Source organism: Cherax quadricarinatus, unplaced genomic scaffold (genome assembly GCF_038502225.1).
Source record: "Cherax quadricarinatus isolate ZL_2023a unplaced genomic scaffold, ASM3850222v1 Contig612, whole genome shotgun sequence".
In the NCBI taxonomy this organism is placed as follows: domain Eukaryota; kingdom Metazoa; phylum Arthropoda; class Malacostraca; order Decapoda; family Parastacidae; genus Cherax; species Cherax quadricarinatus.
Window position 1 is genome coordinate 113,016 of NW_027195638.1, and position 26,050 is coordinate 139,065.

At 39.9% G+C, this 26,050-nt stretch overlaps 1 protein-coding gene across 1 annotated transcript in view; it reads left to right on the forward strand.

Annotated features, from left to right (window-relative positions):
* Positions 1 to 25,535, forward strand: part of LOC128700448 (WASH complex subunit 4-like) — a 121,467-nt gene extending 95,932 nt beyond the window's left edge. The window contains exon 6 of the mRNA XM_070080571.1: positions 25,075 to 25,535. Within this exon, the coding sequence (XP_069936672.1) occupies positions 25,075 to 25,284 (210 nt within the window). The 3' untranslated portion in view covers positions 25,285 to 25,535. The remainder of the gene's footprint in view (positions 1 to 25,074) is intronic.
* Positions 25,536 to 26,050: the final 515 nt, after the last annotated feature.

Below are 26,050 nucleotides of genomic sequence, written 5' to 3' on the forward strand. Positions count from 1 at the left end.
GTGACTTCAGCAAAATCGCATTTTTTTATTTTACGTTTTTTATACTTCTTTTCTTTTTTAATTTTTTTCTTTTTCTAGCAACATTTGTGGCCTGTGAGACCAGTATAATGTATATTGTATAAGTGTACACTCATTGTATTCAACACAATAACTGCACTAATTTGTTTATCATTATATTGCTTACAAAACTTGTTTACAAGTTTATTGTAAACAAAATTATGAAAATATTAGTGCAGTTATTGTGTTGAATACAATGGTACCATATAGTACCATATGGTACAATGGTGCCATAGGGTGCAATGGTACCATATGGGATAATATGATACAATGGCACCATATGATACATTGGTACCATATGGTAGAATATGGTACAGTGGCACCATTTGGAACACTGGTACCATATGGTACATTTTACCATAATGTACATTGTACCATATGGTACAATGATACCATATGGTTCATTGTACCATATGGTACAATGATACCATATGGTACATTGTACCATATGGTACAATGATACCATATGGTTCATTGTACCATATGGTACTGTTGTATTCAACACAATAAACACACTAATATTTTCATCATTATTTTGTTTACAATAATTGTTTACAACAAAAATATGCAAAAATGTTGTATATTAGTAGTGTTCTGTTATATATTTACAAATGTACAGCCACTCGACATGTTCCTTGAGTCACTAGCTAGCTTGCGTTGTCACTCACTCAGTCTTGCCTGGTGGCATCAACACCTCCAACTGACCATATGGTACATGGTATCATATGTTACAGGGTACCATATGGTACATTGTACTATATGGTATAGGGTACCATATGGCACAGGATACCATATGGTGCAGGGTACCATATGGTGCAGGGTACTGTATGGTGCAGGGTACCATATGGTGCAGGGTACCATATGGTGCAGGGTACCATATGGTACAGGGTACCATATGGTACAGGATACCATATGGTGCAGGGTACCATATGGTGCAGGGTACTATATGGTGCAGGGTACCATATGGTGCAAGGTACATTGTGGTACAGGGTACCATATGGTACAGGACACCATATGGTACAGATACAGGGATCCCTATGGAAATAAGTCACCCTGACTTTTCTGGGTTATTCTAGGATTTTTTACATATGCTGCTATGTATGATAATCTATGTAACTGTATTTGTGTACACCTGAATAAACTTACTCAAGCACATGTGGCATTGTAAGTTTATTTAGGTATACATAGATTATCATACATAGCAGCATATGTTTGGAGAACCTAGGATAACAAAAAAGTCAGACAGACTTATTTCCATTAGGGTCCCTGTACCCTGTACCATATGGTACAGTGTACCATATGGTGCATTGTACCATATGGTACATTGTACCATATGATACCATTGTACCATATGATACCATTGTATGACATGGCACCATTGTACCATATGGTACCATATGGTTCAAAACCATAGAACTCCTCTCCGGATCCACTTCCATCAGTCTTAGAACTGTAAGTTGTGAAGAGGAGAGTCAGAATTCACCAGGAGAGTGAGTGGGGAGTGAGAGCTTCCTTGCCGCCAGGCATTATGGACAAAGCTACTTTGGCGGCATTCCCACAATGCCATGGAGGTGTCCAGATTTTTTTCTATAGTGCGCACACAGACCACCCAGACCCATTCTCTCAGATGTAGGCCTAGCAGCCTTCTTGCGCTAAATTTGATGCCGCTAGAGTTTTGGCATAGATCTATGGTTTGGACCCTCAACGTAAAGCCGTAGATCTACGGCATGGACCCTGAAAGGGTTAAATGACATTGACTGGCACACGGAGAGCTAGCCGACAGCCACAGTATTAATTGAATGTGTCAAAATTTTCTACAAGAAAACCCAAACCCTCTATAACAGGAATTGTCCAATTAAAACTAAGAGGATCACTGCAAAGATAAAAAACATCCCCTGACTTACGAACAGTATCCTCAGATCTGTTGATAAAAAAGATAAATATGAAAAACTGTTCAGACTGGGCTTAATAACAAAGGAACAGATAAAACAATACATGTCAATACTTACTAATCTAATACAGAAATGTAAACAACTGTATTATGCAAGCAGATTTAACAAAATAAAGGATATTATAGAGACCTAGAAAACCTGGACCCCAGAAAACTGACCAGAAACAGATATATAATCATGACCAAACCAGATGAATGACAAATCCAGCCTGCAGACACAGCCAACAAACTTAATCTCTGCTTCTCTGCTATAGGATCAAAACTAGCAAGCAAAATCCCAACCTCAAATACTCAGGCAAAAGACTACCTCACTGGAAAGTCCCCAGATACTCTATATCTAGCTCCTACTAGTCCTACTGAAATCTCACTCATCATAAAATCACTTATAAACAAGACAGGAAACCTAAATAATTTGCCACCACTCATGTACAGAAAAGCAGCTTATGTGCTGTTGCCCATTATTGCATCACTGTTTAACAAATCAGTAGAATCTTCAACCTTCCCATTCATACCTTAGAGGATAGGGTTTCCCCTATCTCCCTATCTGGGGACTTTCCAGTGAGGTAGTCTTGCCTGAGTATTTGAGGTTGGGATTTTGCTTGCTAGTTTTGATCCTATAGCAGAGAAGCAGAGATTAAGTTTGTTGGCTGTGTCTGCAGGCTGGATTTGTCATTCATCTGGTTTGGTCATGATTATATATCTGTTTCTGGTCAGTTTTCTGGGTCCAGGTTTTCTAGGTCTCTATAATATCCTTTATTTTGTTAAATCTGCTTGCATAATACAGTTGTTTACATTTCTGTATTAGATTAGTAAGTATTGACATGTATTGTTTTATCTGTTCCTTTGTTATTAAGCCCAGTCTGAACAGTTTTTCATATTTAACTTTTTTATCCTTAGAGAAAAGAGTTTTCCCTGTCCTCTAAGGAGGTGACGCAACTGAAGTGAATAACTATAGGCCTATATCAAACTTACCCCTACTGTCTATAATCTTTGAAAAAATAATTCATAAGTGAGTGTACCCCTACCTAATATCTCACAATATACTTAACCCCCGCCAGGTTGGATTTACGCTGAGAAAGGGATGAATGATTTATTTATTTATTTATTAATTTGAACATGATACATTGAAGTACAAAAAAATACATTGGTTAAGTGTAACATGCCAAAGCCCCTTGTATGCAGAGCATTATGGGCAGCTTAAAATTAACTTAAGATTAACTAATCAATGATATATTCATTGGTAAACATTATTGTAAACAGATGACAATTAAGCACAAATGAGTATTTCAAAGACAGGTCATATGGTCATTTACTGTGTTGCTGTGTATTCAGTAGAATGGAGTATTCTGTTAGGTAATGTAATTAAAAATAACAAAGTTTGATTGGGTCACAGGTTAAACATTTATGAGATACAATTATTCAGTATTTATTTAGTTGTGGGTGAGTAAGTGATTTTTAAGTAGAGACTTGAATTTATAAACAGGTAGTGTTTCTTTTATATTCACAGGTAATGAATTCCATATTTTTGGGCCTTTTATGTGCATTGAGTTTTTGCATAGTGTGAGATGGACACGAGGAACATCAAAGAGTGATCTGTGCCTTGTGTTATGGTCATGTGTTCTGTTGAGGTTGGTAAGGAGACGTTTGAGGGGAGGGTTTATATCCAAGTTAAGTGTTCTATGTATGTAGTAGGTACAATAATAAGTATGGATGCTTTGTATGGTGAGTAGGTTTAGAGATTTGAATATTGTTGGAGTGTGCTGCCTGTAGTGGGAATTTGTTATCATTCTGACTGCAGCCTTTTGTTGGGTAATTATTGGTCTGAGATGGTTTATTGTTGTTGAGCCCCATGCACAAATTCCATAGGTGAGATAGGGGTAAATAAGTGAGTGATATAGGGCCAGGAGGGCTAAGTGTGGAACATAGTACCGTATCTTCGACAGTATGCCTACGGTCTTGGAAATTTTTTTGGAAATTTGTTGTATATGTGTTTGAAATTTGAGTCTATTATCAAGGTGGATTCCTAAGAATTTTCCCTCTGTGAGCTTTGTGGTAGGTGATCTGTTTATCATTATGTTAAGAGGGGCATCTGTAGCTCTGTTACCAAACTGAATGAAGTAGGTTTTGTCAATGTTGAAAGTAAGTTTGTTAGTCCTCAGCCAGGTAGATATTTTCTGTAATTCGGTATTCACAGTATTGGCTAGCATGACTGGGCTCAGGTGAGAGAAGACGTATGTAGTGTCATCTGCAAATAGTGTGGGTTTGAGTAGTTGAGAGGCATTTGGTAGGTCATTTATGTAAATGAGAAAGAGAAGAGTGCCAAGGACACTTCCCTGTGGGACACCAACTGTAATTGGCTGTGCGGAAGAGTTTGCTCCATTTGTGTACACATATTGGCTTCTCTTGCTGAGGTATGACTTTAGGTAGTTGAGGGAGTGCCCTCTTATACCATAGTGTGACAGTTTTATGTGGAGCAAGTCTTGGTCAACTATATAAAAAGCTTTACTTAAATCAATGAAGATCCTCAGTGGGACTTCTTTTTTCTCTAGTGCAGTGTATATTTGTTCTAGCATGTGTATAATAGCATCATTCGTATTTTTATTAGGCCTGAGCCAAAACTGACAGGGGTTGAGTATGTTGTGGGAGATGAGGTAGGACTAGATTTGCTTATGAATTAATTTTTCAAAGATTTTAGAGAGAGGGTGTAAGTTGGATATTGGCCTATAGTTATTCAAGTCTGTTTGGTCTCCTCCTTTATGGATCATGGTGACCCTTGCTATTTTGACAACTGTAGGGAAGGTAGAGAATTCGATGGATTTGTTGAAGAGTGTTGCAATGATTGGTGACAGCACTTGCGATGCATTTTTGTATATAAAAAGTGGTAAGGTATTTAAATCTCCTGTCTTGTTTTTTAGTGTGTTGTTAATAAGGGAGACCTCTGTTGGGTTAGTCGGAGCTAGGGACAGTGTGTTCGGGTAGTTGCCAGTGAGGTAGTCATTGGGTGGGGTATTGGAGCTTGGGATTTTATTGGCAAGGTTTTTTCCTATGGTGGAGAAGAATTCATTGAGTCTGTTTGCTGTTTCAGTTGGTGGGATTTGGGGTTCATCTGGTTTTGTTAGTTCAATTGCGCTATTTCGTGATATCTTCTTTGTTCCTAGAATTTCTGATAGGGTTTTCCAGGTCTTTTTTATATCACCTTTTAAGTTGAATAATCTGTTCTCATAATACAATTTTTTAGCCCTTCTTATCAGGCTGGTTAGGATTGACGAGTAACGTTTTGTTAGGTCTCTGGTTATGTGACCCATTCTGTACTGTTTTTCATATTGGTGCTTTCTATTTATGGATTTGAGGATGCTGGGTGTTAGCCAGGGACTGTTCAGTCTCTTAGCTGTCATCTGTTTAGTTTTTTTTAGGGCAGTGCTTGTTATAGAGGTATTGGATCTTTTTTAGAAAATTATTAATACATTCGTCAATATCTGTATAGATTTCTAGCTCAGTGTGCCAGTCAATGTTTGTCACTGCTGTTGTGAAGTTATTAATGGCTGCCTCATTGTGAAGTCTGAAAGTGACTTTAGTAGTGTCTTGGGGTAATTTGCCTAGATTATTTATGAAGAAGGTAGGGTAGTGGTTTGTGGTATTGTCTGTGATTATGCCTGATTTTAAAGGGGATATGGTGTTGGTCCAGATGTGGTCTAGTAGGGAAACACTAGTCTCTGTAATTCTTGTAGGTTTTGTTACTGTTAGTAGCAACAAGCAGTTACTCATAGTGTTTGTGAATTCAGTAATGTGTGGGTCCTGGTCTTGCAGGAGATTTATATTGAAGTCACCTGAGAATAGTAAGTGATCTTTATTCATGTGTGCATCAGTTATCATACTTCCTAGGTTTTCACTAAAACGGCTAATGTTTGACTGTGGTACTCTGTAGATGTTTATCACTGTGAGAGGTTTTTGTAGGTTTTTGGATTTGAATTTAGCTATTATATATTCCCTATGTTCATCCATTGTGCAAATATTAGTGATACATTCTAGTTGGTCTGAGTAGTATACAGTTGTGCCACCCCCTTGTTGATCTGGCCTACAGTTGTGTACGGCTGTGTAACCAGGAGTGGCATAGACGTCTGTAGTATCGGGTTTTAGCCAGGTTTCGTTGAGAGTAATGATGGACATACTGGCATGCAGGGAATTTAGTAATGCTATGAGTTCATCGTAATGTTTGCTTAACCCTTTCAGGGTTTCAGACGTACTAGTACGGCTTACGCACCAGGGTTTTTGACGTACTAGCACGCCTAAATTCTAGCACCCTCAAATCTAGTGAGAGAAAGCTGGTAGGCCTACATTTGAAAGAATGGGTCTAAGTGGTCAGTGTGCGCAGTATAAAAATAATCCTGCAGCACACAGTGCGTAATGAGAAAAAAAAAACTTTGACCGTGTTTTTGGATTAAAACAGCGACTTTGCACTGTATTTTTGTATGGTATTTATTGTTGTATTCTAGTTTTCCTGGTCTCATTTTATAGAATGGAAGACATATTACAGAAATTGAGATGATTTTTGACTGGTTTTACAATGAAAAGTACCCTGAAATTGAGCTCAAAGTAGCAGAAATGTTCAACTTTTACCAAAATTCAAAATTAAACAAATCATGCTAAGTGTCCAATACACGTCAACTGGTGAGTCTAATATTCTTTCACAAGTGTGCCAATATTATTTATACCATTTCTACACTAATGCAGTAGTCTGCATAACAGTAAATCTTCTATTTTTTTGTGAGAATAAAAATTCAAAGTGGAAAGCAAAAGAATGTAAGAGAGGCATGGGGACGTGACTAATGAACAGAGGAAATGTTATTTTAGTGCCAGGAATGTCTTTCTTCTTTATTCTGGACCCTGTTTGGAAATTGGCATCTTTTGAAATTTGTGTGAAATTAGCAAAATTGCTAAATTTTGACCACTGTATTGGATAGTTGAAATTGGTAAATGGGTGGTTTCTTGTAATCATTTGATAGAAAAAGTACAGTTCTAGCAAAATAGTTATGATTTTTGTCGCCCGAAAGTAGGGCTCAAAGTGGGCAAAATCACCGATGCATAAACATCGTCGAGACCGCTAAGTTTGCAAGAGCATAATTCTGTAAGTTTTCCATCAAATTTCAAACTTTTGGTGTCATTATTATCGGGAAAAGATTCTCTATCTTTTCATAGGAAAAAAAATATTTTTTTTTGAAATTTGGGCGACCCTGAGAACAAGTCTGGGAGAGGGCCTGGGGACCCTGAAAGGGTTATAGATATGATGTAGTTACAGACAGTTATGTTGTTGTTGGCTCTGAGAAGTGCCTTTGATTGTTCTGCTGTGTAGTAATTACAGTTACTGTTTGATTCATTTAAGTCATTCAATAAGAGGTTGGTATCAGGATCAATGCTTGTTATCATAAGATTTATAGTGAATCTATAGTTAGAGTCAAGTATAAGACAAAGTAAATATTCAAAAGCTAAAAAATAGCACCTGAATTATTTTAACAAATGTAAAAATATGAGCTAAGGTAGTTTTTTAAAGCTTAAATAAAGGAGACAATATAAAAGGGACTAAAATAATTTATGGTGAGCAAATAAAGTGATGATCAAATAATGGAGCTTGGGAATATGATAGTAGGTAGTACTTTAAAGATAAAATAAAGGAGACAATATAAAAGGGACTAATAAAAATTTTGTGAACAAATAAAGTGGTAATCAAATAAATGAGCTAGGGAATATAATGGCAAAATAGTGAACTTATTACACTTTAGCACCTGAGAATAGCACCTTGATTATTTTAACAATTGTGAATAAAAGAACTAAGGTAGTTATATAAAGCTAAAATAAAGGAGAAAATATATAAGGGACTAAATTAAGTAATGGTAAACAAAGTTAAATGGACAGATAGTCACTATGATATAATATTGATTCGGGAGTAAGATCTGATTTGTAATATATAAATAAGTTGAGCAATTAATTGCACAATAAAAAGTAAAAAAAATATGAGGTAGTTGGTACTAGCTAACAAAAAATAGTTTTGGGACTCACACAATAATGTAATTGGAATATACACTAATTGCACACACAATATAAAGGGGACTAAAAAAAGTAGTGGTAAACAAAGTTAAATGGACAGGTAAGAACGATGAATAACATCAATTTGGAGTAAGATTTGACTTCCAACACAAAATTGTTAGCAATAAAAGCAGTTAAAAAGTAAAAAAGTATTTGAGGTAGCTGGTATTAGCTAGTAAAAGAAAAAAATGATAATGCAAAATAATGTAATAATAAATAATAATAATGCACAATAATATAATAGCAACTTACACTATATGCACCACACGTATATATGTGTTAAGGATATTTATCTAATCTGTTACAGAAATGTCAGCTTTTCTAAGGAAGGTAGAGAAATCATGTTCGTTTGAGATGGTATATTGTTGTCCTGTTGATGTACTGATGATGCAAATGCTTGAACTGCTATATGCAATGCTCCAAAAAAAATGAGTGTTCTTTGGGGCTCTGCATAGACCTGCAGAAAGCATTTGATATATTTTTTTTTATTATTAACACAATAGCCGATTCCTACCAAGGCAGGGTGGCCCGAAAAAGAGAAACTTTCACGATCATTCACTCCATCACTGTCTTGCCAGAAGAGTGCTTTACACTACAGTTTTTAAAGTGCAACATTAACACCCCTCCTTCAGAGTGCAGACACTGTACAGTGGACCCCCGGTTAACGATATTTTTTCACTCCAGAAGTATGTTCAGGTGCCAGTACTGACCGAATTTATTCCCATAAGAAATATTGTGAAGTAGATTAGTCCATTTCAGACCCCCAAACATACACGTACAAACGCACTTACATAAATGCACTTACATAATTGGTCGCATTCGGAGGTAATCGTTATGCGGGGGTCCACTGTACTTCCCATCTCCAGGACTCAAGTCCGGCCTGCCGGTTTCCCTGAATCCCTTCATAAATGTTACTTTCCTCACACTCCAACAGCACATCAAGTATTAAAAACCATTTGTCTCCATTCACTCCTAACAAACACGCTCACGCATGCCCGCTGGAAGTCCAAGCCCCTTGCACACAAAACCTCCTTTACCCCCTCCCTCCAACCTTTCCTAGGCCGACCCCTACCCTGCCTTCCTTCCACTACAGACTGATACACTCTTGAAGTCATTCTGTTTTGCTCCATTCTCTCTACATGTCCGAACCACCTCAACAACCCTTCCTCAGCCCTCTGGACAACAGTTTTGGCAATCCCGCACCTCCTCCTAACTTCCAAACTATGAATTCTCTGCATTATATTTACACCACGTATTGCTCTCAGACATGACATCTCCACTGCTTCCAGCCTGCTTCACACCCATATAAGAGCGTTGGTAAAACTATGCTCTCATACATTCCCCTCTTTGCCTCCAAGGACAAAGTTCTTTGTCTCCACACAGTCCCAAGTGCACTGCTCACCCTTTTCCCCTCATCAATTCTATGATTCACCTCATCTTTCATAGACCCATCTGCTGACACGTCCACTCCCAAATATCTGAATACATTCACCTCCTCCATACTCTCTCCCTCCAGTCTGATATCCAATCTTTCATCACCTAATCTTTTTGTTATCCTCATAACCTTACTCTTTCCTGTATTCACTTTTAATTTTCTTCTTTTGCGTACCCTACCAAATTCATCCACCAACCTCTGCAACTTCTCTTCAGAATCTCCCAAGAGCACAGTGTCATCAGCAAAGAGCAACTGTGACAACTCCCACTTTGTGTGATTCTTTACCTTTAACTCCACGCCTCTTGCCAAGACCCTCACATTTACTTCTCTTACAACCCCATCTATAAATATATTGAACAACCACGGTGACATCACACATCCTTGTCTAAGGCCTACTTTTACTGGGGAAATAATCTCCCTCTTTCCTACATACTCTAACTTGAGCCTCACTATCCTTGTAAAAACTCTTCACTGCTTTCAGTAACCTACCTCCTACGCCATACACCTGCAACATCTGCCACATTGCCCCCCTATCCACCCTGTCATACGCCTTTTCCAAATCCATAAATGCCACAAAGACCTCTTTAGCCCTATCTAGATACTGTTCACTTATATGTTTCACTGTAAACACCTGGTCCATACACCCCCTACCTTTCCTAAAGCCTCCTTGTTCATCTGCTATCCTATTCTCCGTCTTACTCTTAATTCTTTCAATGATAACTTTACCATACACTTTACCAGGTATACTCAACAGACTTATTATTTTATTTTTATTATCACACCGGCCGATTCCCACCAAGGCAGGGTGGCCCGAAAAAGAAAAACTTTCACCATCATTCACTCCATCACTGTCTTGCCAGAAGGGTGCTTTACACTACAGTTTTTAAACTGCAACATTAACACCCCTCCTTCAGAGTGCAGGCACTGTACTTCCCATCTCCAGGACTCAAGTCCGGCCTGCCGGTTTCCCTGAATCCCTTCATAAATGTTACTTTGCTCACACTCCAACAGCACGTCAAGTATTAAAAACCATTTGTCTCCATTCACTCCTATCAAACACGCTCACGCATGCCTGCTGGAAGTCCAAGCCCCTCGCACACAAAACCTCCTTTACCCCCTCCCTCCAACCCTTCCTAGGCCGACCCCTACCCCGCCTTCCTTCCACTACAGACTGATACACTCTTGAAGTCATTCTGTTTCGCTCCATTCTCTCTACATGTCCGAACCACCTCAACAACCCTTCCTCAGCCCTCTGGACAACAGTTTTGGTAATCCCGCACCTCCTCCTAACTTCCAAACTACGAATTCTCTGCATTATATTCACACCACACATTGCCCTCAGACATGACATCTCCACTGCCTCCAGCCTTCTCCTCGCTGCAACATTCATCACCCACGCTTCACACCCATATAAGAGCGTTGGTAAAACTATACTCTCATACATTCCCCTCTTTGCCTCCAAGGACAAAGTTCTTTGTTTCCACAGACTCCTAAGTGCACCACTCACTCTTTTTCCCTCATCAATTCTATGATTCACCTCATCTTTCATAGACCCATCCGCTGACACGTCCACTCCCAAATATCTGAATACGTTCACCTCCTCCATACTCTCTCCCTCCAATCTGATATTCAATCTTTCATCACCTAATCTTTTTGTTATCCTCATAACCTTACTCTTTCCTGTATTCACCTTTAATTTTCTTCTTTTGCACACCCTACCAAATTCATCCACCAATCTCTGCAACTTCTCTTCAGAATCTCCCAAGAGCACAGTGTCATCAGCAAAGAGCAGCTGTGACAACTCCCACTTTGTGTGTGATTCTTTATCTTTTAACTCCACGCCTCTTGCCAAAACCCTCGCATTTACTTCTCTTACAACCCCATCTATAAATATATTAAACAACCACGGTGACATCACACATCCTTGTCTAAGGCCTACTTTTACTGGGAAAAAATTTCCCTCTTTCCTACATACTCTAACTTGAGCCTCACTATCCTCGTAAAAACTCTTCACTGCTTTCAGTAACCTACCTCCTACACCATACACTTGCAACATCTGCCACATTGCCCCCCTATCCACCCTGTCATACGCCTTTTCCAAATCCATAAATGCCACAAAGACCTCTTTAGCCTTATCTAAATACTGTTCACTTATATGTTTCACTGTAAACACCTGGTCCACACACCCCCTACCTTTCCTAAAGCCTCCTTGTTCATCTGCTATCCTATTCTCCGTCTTACTCTTAATTCTTTCAATTATAACTCTACCATACACTTTACCAGGTACACTCAACAGACTTATCCCCCTATAATTTTTGCACTCTCTTTTATCCCCTTTGCCTTTATACAAAGGAACTATGCATGCTCTCTGCCAATCCCTAGGTACCTTACCCTCTTCCATACATTTATTAAATAATTGCACCAACCACTCCAAAACTATATCCCCACCTGCTTTTAACATTTCTATCTTTATCCCATCAATCCCGGCTGCCTTACCCCCTTTCATTTTACCTATTGCCTCACGAACTTCCCCCACACTCACAACTGGCTCTTCCTCACTCCTACAAGATGTTATTCCTCCTTGCCCTATACACGAAATCACAGCTTCCCTATCTTCATCAACATTTAACAATTCCTCAAAATATTCCTTCCATCTTCCCAATACCTCTAACTCTCCATTTAATAACTCTCCTCTCCTATTTTTAACTGACAAATCCATTTGTTCTCTAGGCTTTCTTAACTTGTTAATCTCACTCCAAAACTTTTTCTTATTTTCAACAAAATTTGTTGATAACATCTCACCCACTCTCTCATTTGCTCTCTTTTTACATTGCTTCACCACTCTCTTAACTTCTCTCTTTTTCTCCATATACTCTTCCCTCCTTGCATCACTTCTACTTTGTAAAAACTTCTCATATGCTAACTTTTTCTCCCTTACTACTCTCTTTACATCATCATTCCACCAATCGCTCCTCTTCCCTCCTGCACCCACTTTCCTGTAACCACAAACTTCTGCTGAACACTCTAACACTACATTTTTAAACCTACCCCATACCTCTTCGACCCCATTGCCTATGCTCTCATTAGCCCATCTATCCTCCAATAGCTGTTTATATCTTACCCTAACTGCCTCCTCTTTTAGTTTATAAACCTTCACCTCTCTCTTCCCTGATGCTTCTATTCTCCTTGTATCCCATCTACCTTTTACTCTCAGTATAGCTACAACTAGAAAGTGATCTGATATATCTGTGGCCCCTCTATAAACATGTACATCCTGAAGTCTACTCAACAGTCTTTTATCTACCAATACATAATCCAACAAACTACTGTCATTTCGCCCTACATCATATCGTGTATACTTATTTATCCTCTTTTTCTTAAAATATGTATTACCTATAACTAAACCCCTTTCTATACAAAGTTCAATCAAAGGGCTCCCATTATCATTTACACCTGGCACCCCAAACTTACCTACCACACCCTCTCTAAAAGTTTCTCCTACTTTAGCATTCAAGTCCCCTACCACAATTACTCTCTCACTTGGTTCAAAGGCTCCTATACATTCACTTAACATCTCCCAAAATCTCTCTCTCTCCTCTGCATTCCTCTCTTCTCCAGGTGCATACACGCTTATTATGACCCACTTCTCGCATCCAACCTTTACTTTAATCCACATAATTCTTGAATTTACACATTCATATTCTCTTTTCTCCTTCCATAACTGATCATTTAACATTACTGCTACCCCTTCCTTTGCTCTAACTCTCTCAGATACTCCAGATTTAATCCCATTTATTTCCCCCCACTGAAACTCTCCTACCCCCTTCAGCTTTGTTTCGCTTAGGGCCAGGACATCCAACTTCTTTTCATTCATAACATCAGCAATCATCTGTTTCTTGTCATCCGCACTACATCCACGCACATTTAAGCAACCCAGTTTTATAAAGTTTTTCTTCTTCTCTTTTTTTAGTAATTGTATACAGGAGAAGGGGTTACTAGCCCATTGCTCCCGGCATTTTAGTCGCCTCATACGACACGCATGGCTTACGGAGGAAAGATTCTTTTCCACTTCCCCATGGACAATAGAAGAAATAAAAAAGAACAAGAGCTATTTAGAAAAAAGAGAAAAACCTAGATGTATGTATATATATATATGCATGTGCGTGTCTGTGAAGTGTGACCAAAGTGTAAGTAGGAGTAGCAAGATATCCCTGTTATCTTAGCGTGTTTATGAGACAGAAAAAGAAACCAGCAATCCTACCATCATGCAAAACAGTTACAGGTTTTTGTTTCACAGTCATCTGGCAGGACGGTAGTACTTCCCTGGGTGGTTGCTGTCTACCAACCTACTACCTACAGACTTATCCCCCTATAATTTTTGCACTCTCTTTTGTCCCCTTTGCCTTTATACAAAGGAACTATGCATGCTCTCTGCCAATCCCTAGGTACCTTACCCTCTTCCATACATTTATTAAATAATAACACCAACCACTCCAAAACTATATCCCCACCTGCTTTTAACATTTCTATCTTTATCCCATCAATCCCAGCTGCCTTACCCCGTTTCATTTTGCCTACTGCCTCACGAACTTCCCCCACACTCACAACTGGCTCTTCCTCACTCCTACAAGATGTTATTCCTCCTTGCCCTATACACGAAATCACAGCTTCCCTATCTTCATCAACATTTAACAATTCCTTAAAATATTCCTTCCATCTTCCCAGTACCTCTAACTCTCCATTTAATAACTCTCCTCTCCTATTTTTAACTGACAAATCCATTTGTTCTCTAGGCTTCCTTAACTTGTTAATCTCACTCCAAAACTTTTTCTTATTTTCAACAAAATTTGTTGATAACATCTCACCCACTCTCTCATTTGCTCTCTTTTTATATTGCTTCACCACTCTCTTAACCTCTCTCTTTTTCTCCATATACTCTTCCCTTGCATCACTTCTACTTTGTAAAAACTTCTCATATGCTAACTTTTTTTCTCCCTTACTACTCTCTTTACATCATCATTCCGTCAATCGCTCCTCTTCCCTCCCGCACCCACTTTCCTGTAACCACAAACTTCTGCTGAACATTCTAACACTACATTTTTAAACCTACTCCATACCTCTTTGACCCCATTGCCTATGCTCTCATTAGCCTATCTATCCTCCAATAGCTGTTTATATCTTACCCTAACTGCCTCCTCTTTTAGTTTATAAACCTTCACCTCTCTCTTCTCTGATGCTTCTATTCTCCTTGTATCCCCTCTACCTTTTACTCTCAGTGTAGCTACAACTAAAAAGTGATCTGATATATCTGTGGCCCCTCTATAAACATGTACATCCTGAAGTTTACTCAACAGTCTTTTATCTACCAATACATAATCCAACAAACTACTGTCATTTCGCCCTGCATCATATCTTGTATACTTATTTATCCTCTTTTTCTTAAAATATGTATTACCTATAACTAAACCCCTTTCTATATAAAGTTCAATCAAAGGGCTCCCATTATCATTTACACCTGGCACCCCAAACTTACCTACCACACCCTCTCTAAAAGTTTCTCTTACTTTAGCATTCAGGTCCCCTACCACAATTTATCTCTTACTTGGTGCAAAGGTTCCTATACATTCACTTATCTCCCAAGCTCTCTCTCCTCTACATTCCTCTCTTCTCCAGGTGCATACACGCTTATTATGACCCACTTTTTGCATCCAACCTTTACTTTAATCCACATAATCCTTGAATTTACACATTCATATTCTCTTTTCTCCTTCCATAACTGATCCTTCAACATTACTGCTAACCCTTCCTTAGCTCTAACTCTCTCAGATACTCCAGATTTAATCCCATTTATTTCCCACCACCAAAACTCCCCTACCCCCTTCAGCTTTGTTTCCCTTAGGGCCAGGACATCCAACTTCTTTTCATTCATAACATCAGCAATCATCTGTTTCTTGTCACCCGCACTACATCCACGCACATTCAAGCATCCCAGTTTTATAAAGTTTTTCTTCTTCTCTTTTTTAGTAAATGTCTACAGGAGGAGGGGTTACTAGCCCATCGCTCCCGGCATTTTAGTCGCCTCATACGACACGCATGGCTCACGGAGGAAAGATTCTTTTCCACTTTCCCATGAACAATAGAAGAAAATCAAGAAGAACAAGAGCTATTTAGAAAAAAGAGAAAAACCTAGATGTATGTACATGTATATATATATATATATGCACGTGCGTGTCTGTGAAGTGTGACCGAAGTGTAAGTAGGGGTAGCAAGATATCTCTGTTATCTAGCGTGTTTATGAGACAGAAAAAGACACCAGCAATCCTACCATCATTCAAAACAGTTACAGGTTTCTGTTTCACAGTCAACTGGCAGGACGGTAGTACTTCCCTGGGTGGTTGCTGTCTACCAACCTACTACCATAATAGTGGACCACAATATCTTGCACCTTAACCTTGAACATCATGGGGTCAGAGGACATACTCTTGAATATCTAAAATCTTATCAATAGACACCAGTATGTCTCCACAAATGGTGTAATCACGACTACTCAGCCTGTAGCCATTGGAGTACCATAGGGCAGTGTCCTTGTCCCTCTGCTCTTTCTCATTTATATCTACATGGATGATGACCAACAAACTCACTCTCAATATAGACAAAATATGCTACATGCTGTTTGGAAACAGAGCTTTAAATATCCAACTTATTGATCAATGGTTCCCTTATTACAAGACACACTGATGGCAAATTTTTAGGTATTCACCTTTATTGCAACCCTAAATATCAGACCCACATACAGCACATAGCCAAGGTCTCCAAAACGACCATATGTACTGTTATTGCCTTAATAATCTTAAGTTAGTTTTAAGTTTGCCTGAAATGCTTTGCATATAAAGGGGCTTTTAGCATGTACACTCAACTATTATATTCCTTTGTAGAAACATGTATCACGTTGAAATAAAATATTATTATTATTATGATTATACCACTAGCTATGGTATTATTATTATTATAATTATGCCTTACCTATGGTATTTGTGCTTGGGGATCAACTGCGACTAATCACCTTAAATCATTAATAGCCCAGCAAAAAGCTGCTGTGCGTGTGATCACCCATTCATTGTGCCAGACAACACACCCCTCTTCTCTTCAAGAGTTTGAACTTAATGTGCAAAATATACACTCATGTTACTGTGCCTGCTATATATATAGAACATTAAACTCCAAATCACATATTACTCGGGTAGATAATTTCCAGTAGATCCTTCATGTGTTAGCCCAAATCACCGACCAGTATGTTTTAAATAAGTGACCCACTGATCAGATCAGATCGACTGGTCCGAACCCTCAACTGGTCCGAACCCTTGACTGGTCCGAACCCTTGACTGGTCCGAACCCTTGACTGGTTTCAAACGGATTCGTTGGACAATAAAGCAGACTGTAAACGGATGGGGTTGTAGGCGCCCTTATCAGACACAAACAATAAATATAAATCAGGAACGTACACGGTAAGCTGTCCAATATACAAGTACAGTTAGAAATAGAAATACAGATAGCTAGAGCTTTACTTAAAGAGGTTATTAATAGAGTATTCAAGAGGTTGCTAGTAGAATTACAGTAAATCAACCATTCAAATCATTATGAAGCTGTGTGTAGTCTGCAATAAATCAAACAAACGGGCTTCCACATGGATAAATTGTCATTTTTGTGGAAATTGGTGTCACGCCCCTTGTGCAGATATCCAAGAACTAGCTACAAGCAGTATTAAAACAGGGAAGTGTTTTTGGGTATGCCCAAAGGAGATAAATCTGTGGACTAAAATCACAAGGGTATTAAAAGAGGATAACATCAAAGCTGCTTTCATAGAAAACCTGGAAGCTTTCTACAACAGATGGGAACATAAAAAGTCTGGGCTGAATGGTACTGCCCTTGATACTGGTCATGTAGTCAGAAACTGTAAGGCTGGAGGTGATGCCCTGGTAGTAAATGTAGGGCTGATAATGCTATCCTGGGAGACAGTAATGGTGAAGCTGGAGGTGCTGTCCTGGGAGACAGTAATGGTGAAGCTGGAGATTTTGTCCAGGTAGTCAGGAATTATATGCAAGAAGGAATACATATAAATGACCTCATAGGGAACAGGAGCTGTAGTAGGGAAACAAGTGTAGTCAAAGATAAGATAAAACCAATATTGCAAACTAGAAATACCACAGGAAATAGCAAACAAGAGGACTCCACTAGCAATAGTGAGGATATATTACCAAAAACAACTGGTGGGAGCTCCATTGTTGGTTCTAGGGAGGATAGGAATAAGACAGGGAAACATGCACCAACAGGGAATACAGTCGCAGAAACCCAAGGCAAACGGAAACCAAGCCTGTGCACATACTATGCACTTGATATCTGCAGGCATGGGAAATCTGGAAAAACAGACGGGACATGCAACTATGACCACCCTAGAAAATGCCATGCCCATATGACAACAGGAAAATGCAAACTCCCTTCCTGTAAGCTTTTTCACCCTGAACTGTGTACCTCTTCAGTACAGGAAAGACTGTGCTATAACTTAAATTGCCAGGCACACCATCTAAAGGGGACAAAAAGATACAAAACATCCAGGCCATGGGAAAACCTGGGTAGCCACAGCCACTCAAGAGGGAGAGGTTTTTTAGTGCCAGGAAGGAAAAAAAACTGGCAGGAAATGGCAGAAATCGTACACCAAATCCAGTCATTCCTGGATTGGAACCACAATCGATGGCCTCCACTCCAAACCAACAGATACAGATACTAATGCCGGAAAAAAAATATCCCCCCCCCAGTACCAACAATACCACCGGTCCGATGACATTCTTCTTTGCAAATATACAGGGTCTAAAGCCAGCAACAAACAACAAAATACCTTTCATCTGTGGACTGCTTGCAGAGGCAAAGGCAATGTTCGTGGCTTTCTTTGAGACCCACATTAAGGATTACTTGGACAACGAAATATGGATCCCAGGTTACAACCTATACAGATGTGACAGAGTTAACAGGCAAAAGGGGTGGGGTTGGCCTGTACATTGCAGAATCACTTGTTTGCACAGAACTGCTTAATGCCTCAAATGATGTAGTGGAAGTTTTAGCAGTAAAGGTCGAGAACCAAAACCTAGTCATTGTGGTAGTCTACAAGCCTCCGGATGCAACATCCCAGCAATTCCAGGAACAGCTGTTAAAAATTGACCACTGTCTGGAAAATCTTCCAGCTCCTGCACCCAACATCTTGCTCCTGGGGGATTTCAACTTAAGGCACCTAAAATGGAGGAATATAGCAAATAATATTGTTGCAGTAATAACACCAGGAGGCAGCTCTGATGAAAACTCACACTCACATGAGCTTTTAAATCTCTGCACAAAATTTAATTTAAACCAGCAAATAATAGAGCCTACTAGACTGGAGAATACACTAGACCTCATCTTCACTAACAATGATGATCTGTTAAGAAATGTCACCATATCAAAAACAATATACTCAGATCACAACATAATTGAGGTTCAGACATGTATGCGTGGAGCCCCAGACCGACATAATGAGACTAGTCACGAGGGAGCATTCACCAAATTCAACTTCAATAACAAAAACATAAAGTGGGACCAAGTAAACCAAGTCCTAACCGATATAAGCTGGGAAGATATACTAAGCAACACAGACCCCAACTTATGCCTAGAACAGATTAACTTGGTGGCACTCGATGTATGCACAAGGCTTATTCCTCTAAGAAAAAGGAGGAGTAGATGTAAAATAGAAAGAGACAGGTGCTCCCTTTACAGGCGACAGAAAAGAATAACAGAGCGGCTAAAAGAGGTCAATATATCTGAAATGCGTAGGGAGACACTGGTCAGAGAAATAGCAAGCATCGAGCTTAAGCTAAAGGAATCTTATAGGAGTCAGGAATCGCGGGAGGAACTAAAAGCCATAAATGAAATCGAAAGAAACCCAAAGTAGTTCTTCTCCTATGCCAAATCAAAGTCGAGAACAACGTCCAGTACAGTGGACCCCCGCATAACGATTACCTCCGAATGTGACCAATTATGTAAGTGTATTTATGTAAGTGCGTTTGTACGTGTATGTTTGGGGGTCTGAAATGGACTAATCTACTTCACAATATTTCTTATGGGAACAAATTCGGTCAGTACTGGCACCTGAACATACTTCTGGAGTGAAAAAATATCGTTAACCGGGGGTCCACTGTATTGGGCCCCTACTTAAACAAGATGGGTCCTACACAAATGACAGCAAGGAAATGAGTGAGCTACTCAAGTCCCAATATGACTCTGTTTTTAGCAAGCCGCTAACCAGACTGAGAGTCGAAGATCAAAATGAATTTTTTATGAGAGAGCCACAAAATTTGATTAACACAAGCCTATCTGATGTTATCCTGACACCAAATGACTTCGAACAGGCGATAAAGGATATGCCCATGCACTCTGCCCCAGGGCCAGACTCATGGAACTCCGTGTTCATCAAGAACTGCAAGAAGCCCCTATCACGAGCCTTTTCCATCCTATGGAGAGGGAGCATGGACACGGGGGTCATCCCACAGTTACTAAAAACAACAGACATAGCCCCACTCCACAAAGGGGGCAGTAAAGCAACAGCAAAGAACTACAGACCAAAAGCACTAACATCCCATATCATAAAAATCTTTGAAAGGGTCCTAAGAAGCAAGATCACCACCCATCTAGAAACCCATCAGTTAGACAACCCAGGGCAACATGGGTTTAGAACAGGTCGCTCCTGTCTGTCTCAGCTATTGGATCACTACGACAAGGTCCTAAATGCACTAGAAGACAAAAAGAATGCAGATGTAATATGTACAGACTTTGCAAAAGCCTTCGACAAATGTGACCATGGCGTAATAGCGCACAAAATGCGTGCTAAAGGAATAACAGGAAAAGTCGGTCGATGGATCTATAATTTCCTCACTAACAGAACACAGAGAGTAGTCGTCAACAGAGTAAAGTCTGAGGCAGCTACGGTGAAAAGCTCTGTTCCACAAGGCACAGTACTCGCTCCCATCTTGTTCCTCATCCTCATATCCGACATAGACAAGGATGTCAGCCACAGCACCGTGTCTTCCTTTGCAGATGACACCCGAATCTGCATGACAGTGTCTTCCATTGCAGACACTGCAAGGCTCCAGGCGGACATCACCCAAATCTTTCAGTGGGCTGCAGAAAACGATATGAAGTTAAACGATGAGAAATTTCAGTTACTCAGATATGGTAAACACGAGGAAATTAAATCTTCATCAGAGTACAAAACAAATTCTGGCCACAAAATAGAGCGAAACACCAACGTCAAAGACCTGGGGGTGATCATGTCGGAGGATCTCACCTTCAAGGACCATAACATTGTATCAATCATATCTGCTAGAAAAATGACAAGATGGATAATGAGAACCTTCAAAACTAGGGAGGCCAAGCCTATGACACTCTTCAGGTCACTTGTTCTATCTAGGCTGGAATATTGCTGCACACTAACAGCACCTTTCAAGGCAGGTGAAATTGCTGACCTAGAAAATGTACAGAGAACCTTCACGGCGCGCATAACGGAGATAAAACACCTCAATTACTGGGAGCGCTTGAGGTTCCTAAACCTGTATTCCCTGGAACGCAGGCGGGAGAGATACATGATTATATACACCTGGAAAATCCTAGAGGGACTAGTACCGAACTTGCACACGAAAATCACTCACTACGAAAGCAAAAGACTTGGCAGACGATGCAACATCCCCCCAATGAAAAGCAGGGGTGTCACTAGCACGTTAAGAGACCATACAATAAGTGTCAGGGGCCCGAGACTGTTCAACTGCCTGCCAGCATACATAAGGGGGATTACCAACAGACCCCTGGCAGTCTTCAAGCTGGCACTGGACAAGCACCTAAAGTCAGTTCCTGACCAGCCGGGCTGTGGCTCGTACGTTGGTTTGCGTGCAGCCAACAGCAACAGCCTGGTTGATCAGACTCTGATCCACCAGGAGACCTTGTCACAGACCGGGCTACGGGGGCGTTGACCCCCGTAACTCTCTCCAGGTAAACTCCAGGTAATATATATACTCTCTTCTCAAACTTCCCCTTGATATCTGTAACAGAACACACAGGCACAAAATTCTCTTCTACGTCCACCATGTTGGTCTCAGCCATGCAAAAGTGCAATACACTAAAGGGCACCAAGATCTAGAATTCATTACCCTAACCAGCAAAACGTCGCCTGTTTGCTAATCAATTTAGGACTATAATTAAAAGTCACCTCATCTCCCAAATGTAACTATGGCAACACTGTACAATGTAACTATGCCAACACTGTACAATGTAACTCTGCCAACACTGTACAATGTAACTATGCCAACACTGTACAATGTAACTATGCCAACACTGTACAATGTAACTATGCCAACACTGTACAATGTAACTATGCCAACACTGTACAATGTAACTCTGCCAACACTGTACAATGTAACTATGCCAACACTGTACAATGTAACTATGCCAACACTGTACAATGTAACTATGCCAACACTGTACAATGTAACTCTGCCAACACTGTACAATGTAACTCTGCCAACACTGTACAATGTAACTATGCCAACACTGTACAATGTAACTCTGCCAACACTGTACAATGTAACTCTGCCAACACTGTACAATGTAACTATGCCAACACTGTACAATGTAACTATGCCAACACTGTACAATGTAACTATGCCAACACTGTACAATGTAACTATGCCAACACTGTACAATGTAACTCTGCCAACACTGTACAATGTAACTCTGCCAACACTGTACATTGTAACTATGCCATCACTGTACAATTCCTGAAATCATAGAACCAGTTTGAAACTACTAAGAAATCCCAATTAAATTAAGACTACTAAATCAATTTAAAGTATCAGTTCACACTGAAAATTGTGCTATTGGAAATTGTGCTGACTGCAATGTTTTTTTGTATCTCTCTACTATAAATTTTATTAATTATAATTTTTTATGTAATAGTATTACATAATAAAAATTTAGCACTCCATAACCTATGTCTAGTTTGAAGTAGTGTATAAACATTAGGCTTAGTCTGCCCAACATGTTCATGCATGTTAGTCTGCCCAACATGTTCATGCATGTTAGTCTGCCCAACATGTTCATGCATATTAGTCTGCCCAACATGTTCATGCATGTTAGTCTGCCCAACATGTTCATGCATGTTAGTCTGCCCAACATGTTCATGCATGTTAGTCTGCCCAACATGTTCATGCATGTTAGTCTGCCCAACATGTTCATGCATGTTAGTCTGCCCAACATGTTCATGCATGTTAGTGGCTTACTTTCTGCTGAACAATGTTTTATTACATGTTAACCACACATTTTATACTATGCTAAGAAATATAAGATTTTTTTTTTTTTTTTTTTTTTTTGAAGGAAAGGAAGGGTAGCTCCAGTTCCTTGCATCAAAAAGTCTTTCAGCAACAATAAGGCACCCTCCTTAATGAGATTACATTTGTCAAATAAATTGAGACTGCTTATAAATATATATACTCTCTCTCTCTCTCTGTCTCTCTCTCTTTTTTTTACACAGGGTTTGACAAGGTTAAGGATCCCTAGCTTTATTGACAAGCTATTTACAGGTTAAGGATTCCTAACTTTATTGGCAAGCTAAGAGCTGTTACCTACATCAGCTCATTTGAAAGCATTTTTATTGTTATGAGACAAACAGGTAAGGAACAGGATGAAATTGGAGCCATCTGTGGGCCAGCATTTTCATTTAATCAACTGACTTTATCTCGTTGACATCATTATGCTGTACGAATGTGTTCCATACTCGAGTCATCCTGGGTATATATGATCTCAGATGGAGTGATGTTCTGGAGAAGGGTACAGCCAGAGTGAAGTTGCTGCTTTCTGCCCATCTTGTGGCATAAAAGCTTGTTTCACGCTGTCCTCGAAGTGGATCCAAGTGTGGTACTTTGACAATATTGGCCTTGTACATAACAGTAAGGCCACCCACATCCCTCCTATGTTGAAGGCACTGCTGAAATGACAGATCTATCAAGGATGGGTCCAGGTGAGAGATGAGACGTCTTGCTCTGTTCTCTACTCTGTCAAGCAGTCGCAGATGAGAGGGGGGGCAGGCAAACCAAGAAAGTGGAGCATACTCAAGGTGCGAGCGTACTTGTGCCTCGTACAGAATCTTGCAACCCCTACTGTCAAGTAGATGCGAGATACAACATGGTTCTTCATGGTTAGTTTGGAGTCAAATTTCACCCCAAGGATATCAACTTCTTCTCCAGGTGCCAACATCCTCCCATTCATCCTTACTACTGCACCAGCATTACCATCATGGTGCCTAGAAACGATCATCATTTGCGTTTTCTCAGGTGCAAATGTTACTTGCCATCTATTTCCCCAAGCTGATATAGCTCTCAGCTGGTGATTGATGTAGCTTAGAGCAGCTGGCATTTCTTCTCTTGGATAAGTGAATGTCAGTGTGCAGTTGTCTGCATATGCATGTGATTCTGGGATGAGATGAAGAAGGCCGTTGAAGTAGACATTCCATAACAATGATCCCAGCACGCTTCCTTGTGGAACACTTGCCCCAATAGGATGTCTTGCTGATTCCGTTCCATTGAGAACTACACTTAGAGATCTACCATGAAGGTAATCACTGAGGAGACAGCGTAGAGCCTGCAATTCCCAGTGTTTGAAGTTTTGCTAAGAGGCCCTGGTGCCACACCCGGTCGAAAGCGCCAGCAATGTCCAGTGCTACCACACAGCTGACTTTGGATTCATCCAGTGACTGGTGCCACTTAGTGGAGAGGTTTAACAACAGATCAGCAGCAGAGTAACCTTTCCTGAAGCCATATTGATGATCACAAAGTAGTGAGTGATAGTCAAAAAACTGTCATTTGTCCTGAGATTATTGTCTCAAGGATCTTACCAGTGATTGACAGGAGTGACACTGGTCTGTAGTTGCTGATTTCTGCTCTGCTCTTCTTTTTGTGAACAGGGACTACATTTGCCTCTTTCCATAGAGAGGGCCATTTACACTGAACTAGGCAGTGCTGAAAGATGCAAGTTAGAGGTGCTGCTAGCTGGTCTGCACATCTTCTCAGCAATCTTGGGCTCAACTTGTCTGGGCCCACAGCCTTTTCTTGGCCAAGCGATTTAAGAGGGAAATGCACCTCCTCTTGCCTTATTGTCACCACTGACAGTTTTGACACAGTTCTCTCTCTCTCTCTCTCTCTCTCTCTCTCTCTCTCTCTCTCTCTCTCTCTCTCTCTCTCTCTCTCTCTCTCTCTCTCTCTCTCTCTCTCTCTCTCTCTCTCTCTCTCACATCATCATCCAACACTTTCACCTCACTCACACATAATCACTGTTTTTGTAGATGTACCCAGAATACAACAGTTTAGAAGTATATACGTATAAAAATACACAATATGTATATCCCTCCAAACTGCCAGTATCTCAAACCCCTCCTTCAGAGTGCAGGCATTGTACTTCCCATGTAATAAATGTTTTACTTCAGGTTGAACAACAACGACAGTCTGGGAGTGGCGTAGATGACAAGTTGCAACAGACTCTGGCACTCACCTTGTCCCGCTTGCAACACTACCAGCAAGAATTTGAGTTGTTGTACCTAAGTGTGAGCAGCGCTCGAGTGTTCTTCCGAGGAGACTGGCCAGTCGTTCCCAACAACAACAACAACAACAACACTAGCACAACACATTCACAGTGATGATGATCAGTCTTGTGAGGAGACTGACCGGTCATCCTCAACAACAACAAAACACAGCACACAGTAATGATGATCAGTCTTCCACTAGTGCTTCTAGTAATAAAGACAAACATTTAGATAATTCCACAGAAACTAATGTATTTACAAGTGCTCATTGACTTACCATGGGTTACCTTGTGATGAACCCATCATAAGTTGAATGTGAATTAATAAATAATTACTGTAACTGAATAAGTAAATACTAATATAATTACTGTATCTAAATACCAGTACTGAAAAGTAAATAGGTACAGTCTCTCCTCACTTAGCGACATACATGTACTTGTTTACCAACCACTTGAACTTACGACCAGCTCTCCAACCAGTGTGCAAACCTGAATAATGTATGTTAGAGCTGATTTTCTCTTATTCTGTTTATTACAGTACAGCCTTTCTTCACATAACAATGGAGTTCTGTCCCTAAGACCACATCGGTAAATGAATTCATCACTAAGAGAGGAGCACATTATAATGGTAGTGGGTTTGTGTCAACCATCTTTGATATTGTTTTAATGCCACCTTTGCACTATTTATAACATTTATGGTATAATTTTCAATATTTATACAGTAGTGTTCTGTATATTGTATTATACAAAATAAAAGAAATCAGCTCTAATATACATTATTTAGGTATGCATACTGGTCAGAGAGCCTGTCGTAAGTCCAAGCCATTGGTAAACGGGCGCGTCGCTAAGTGAGGAGAAACTATATACGGTACACTACTGTA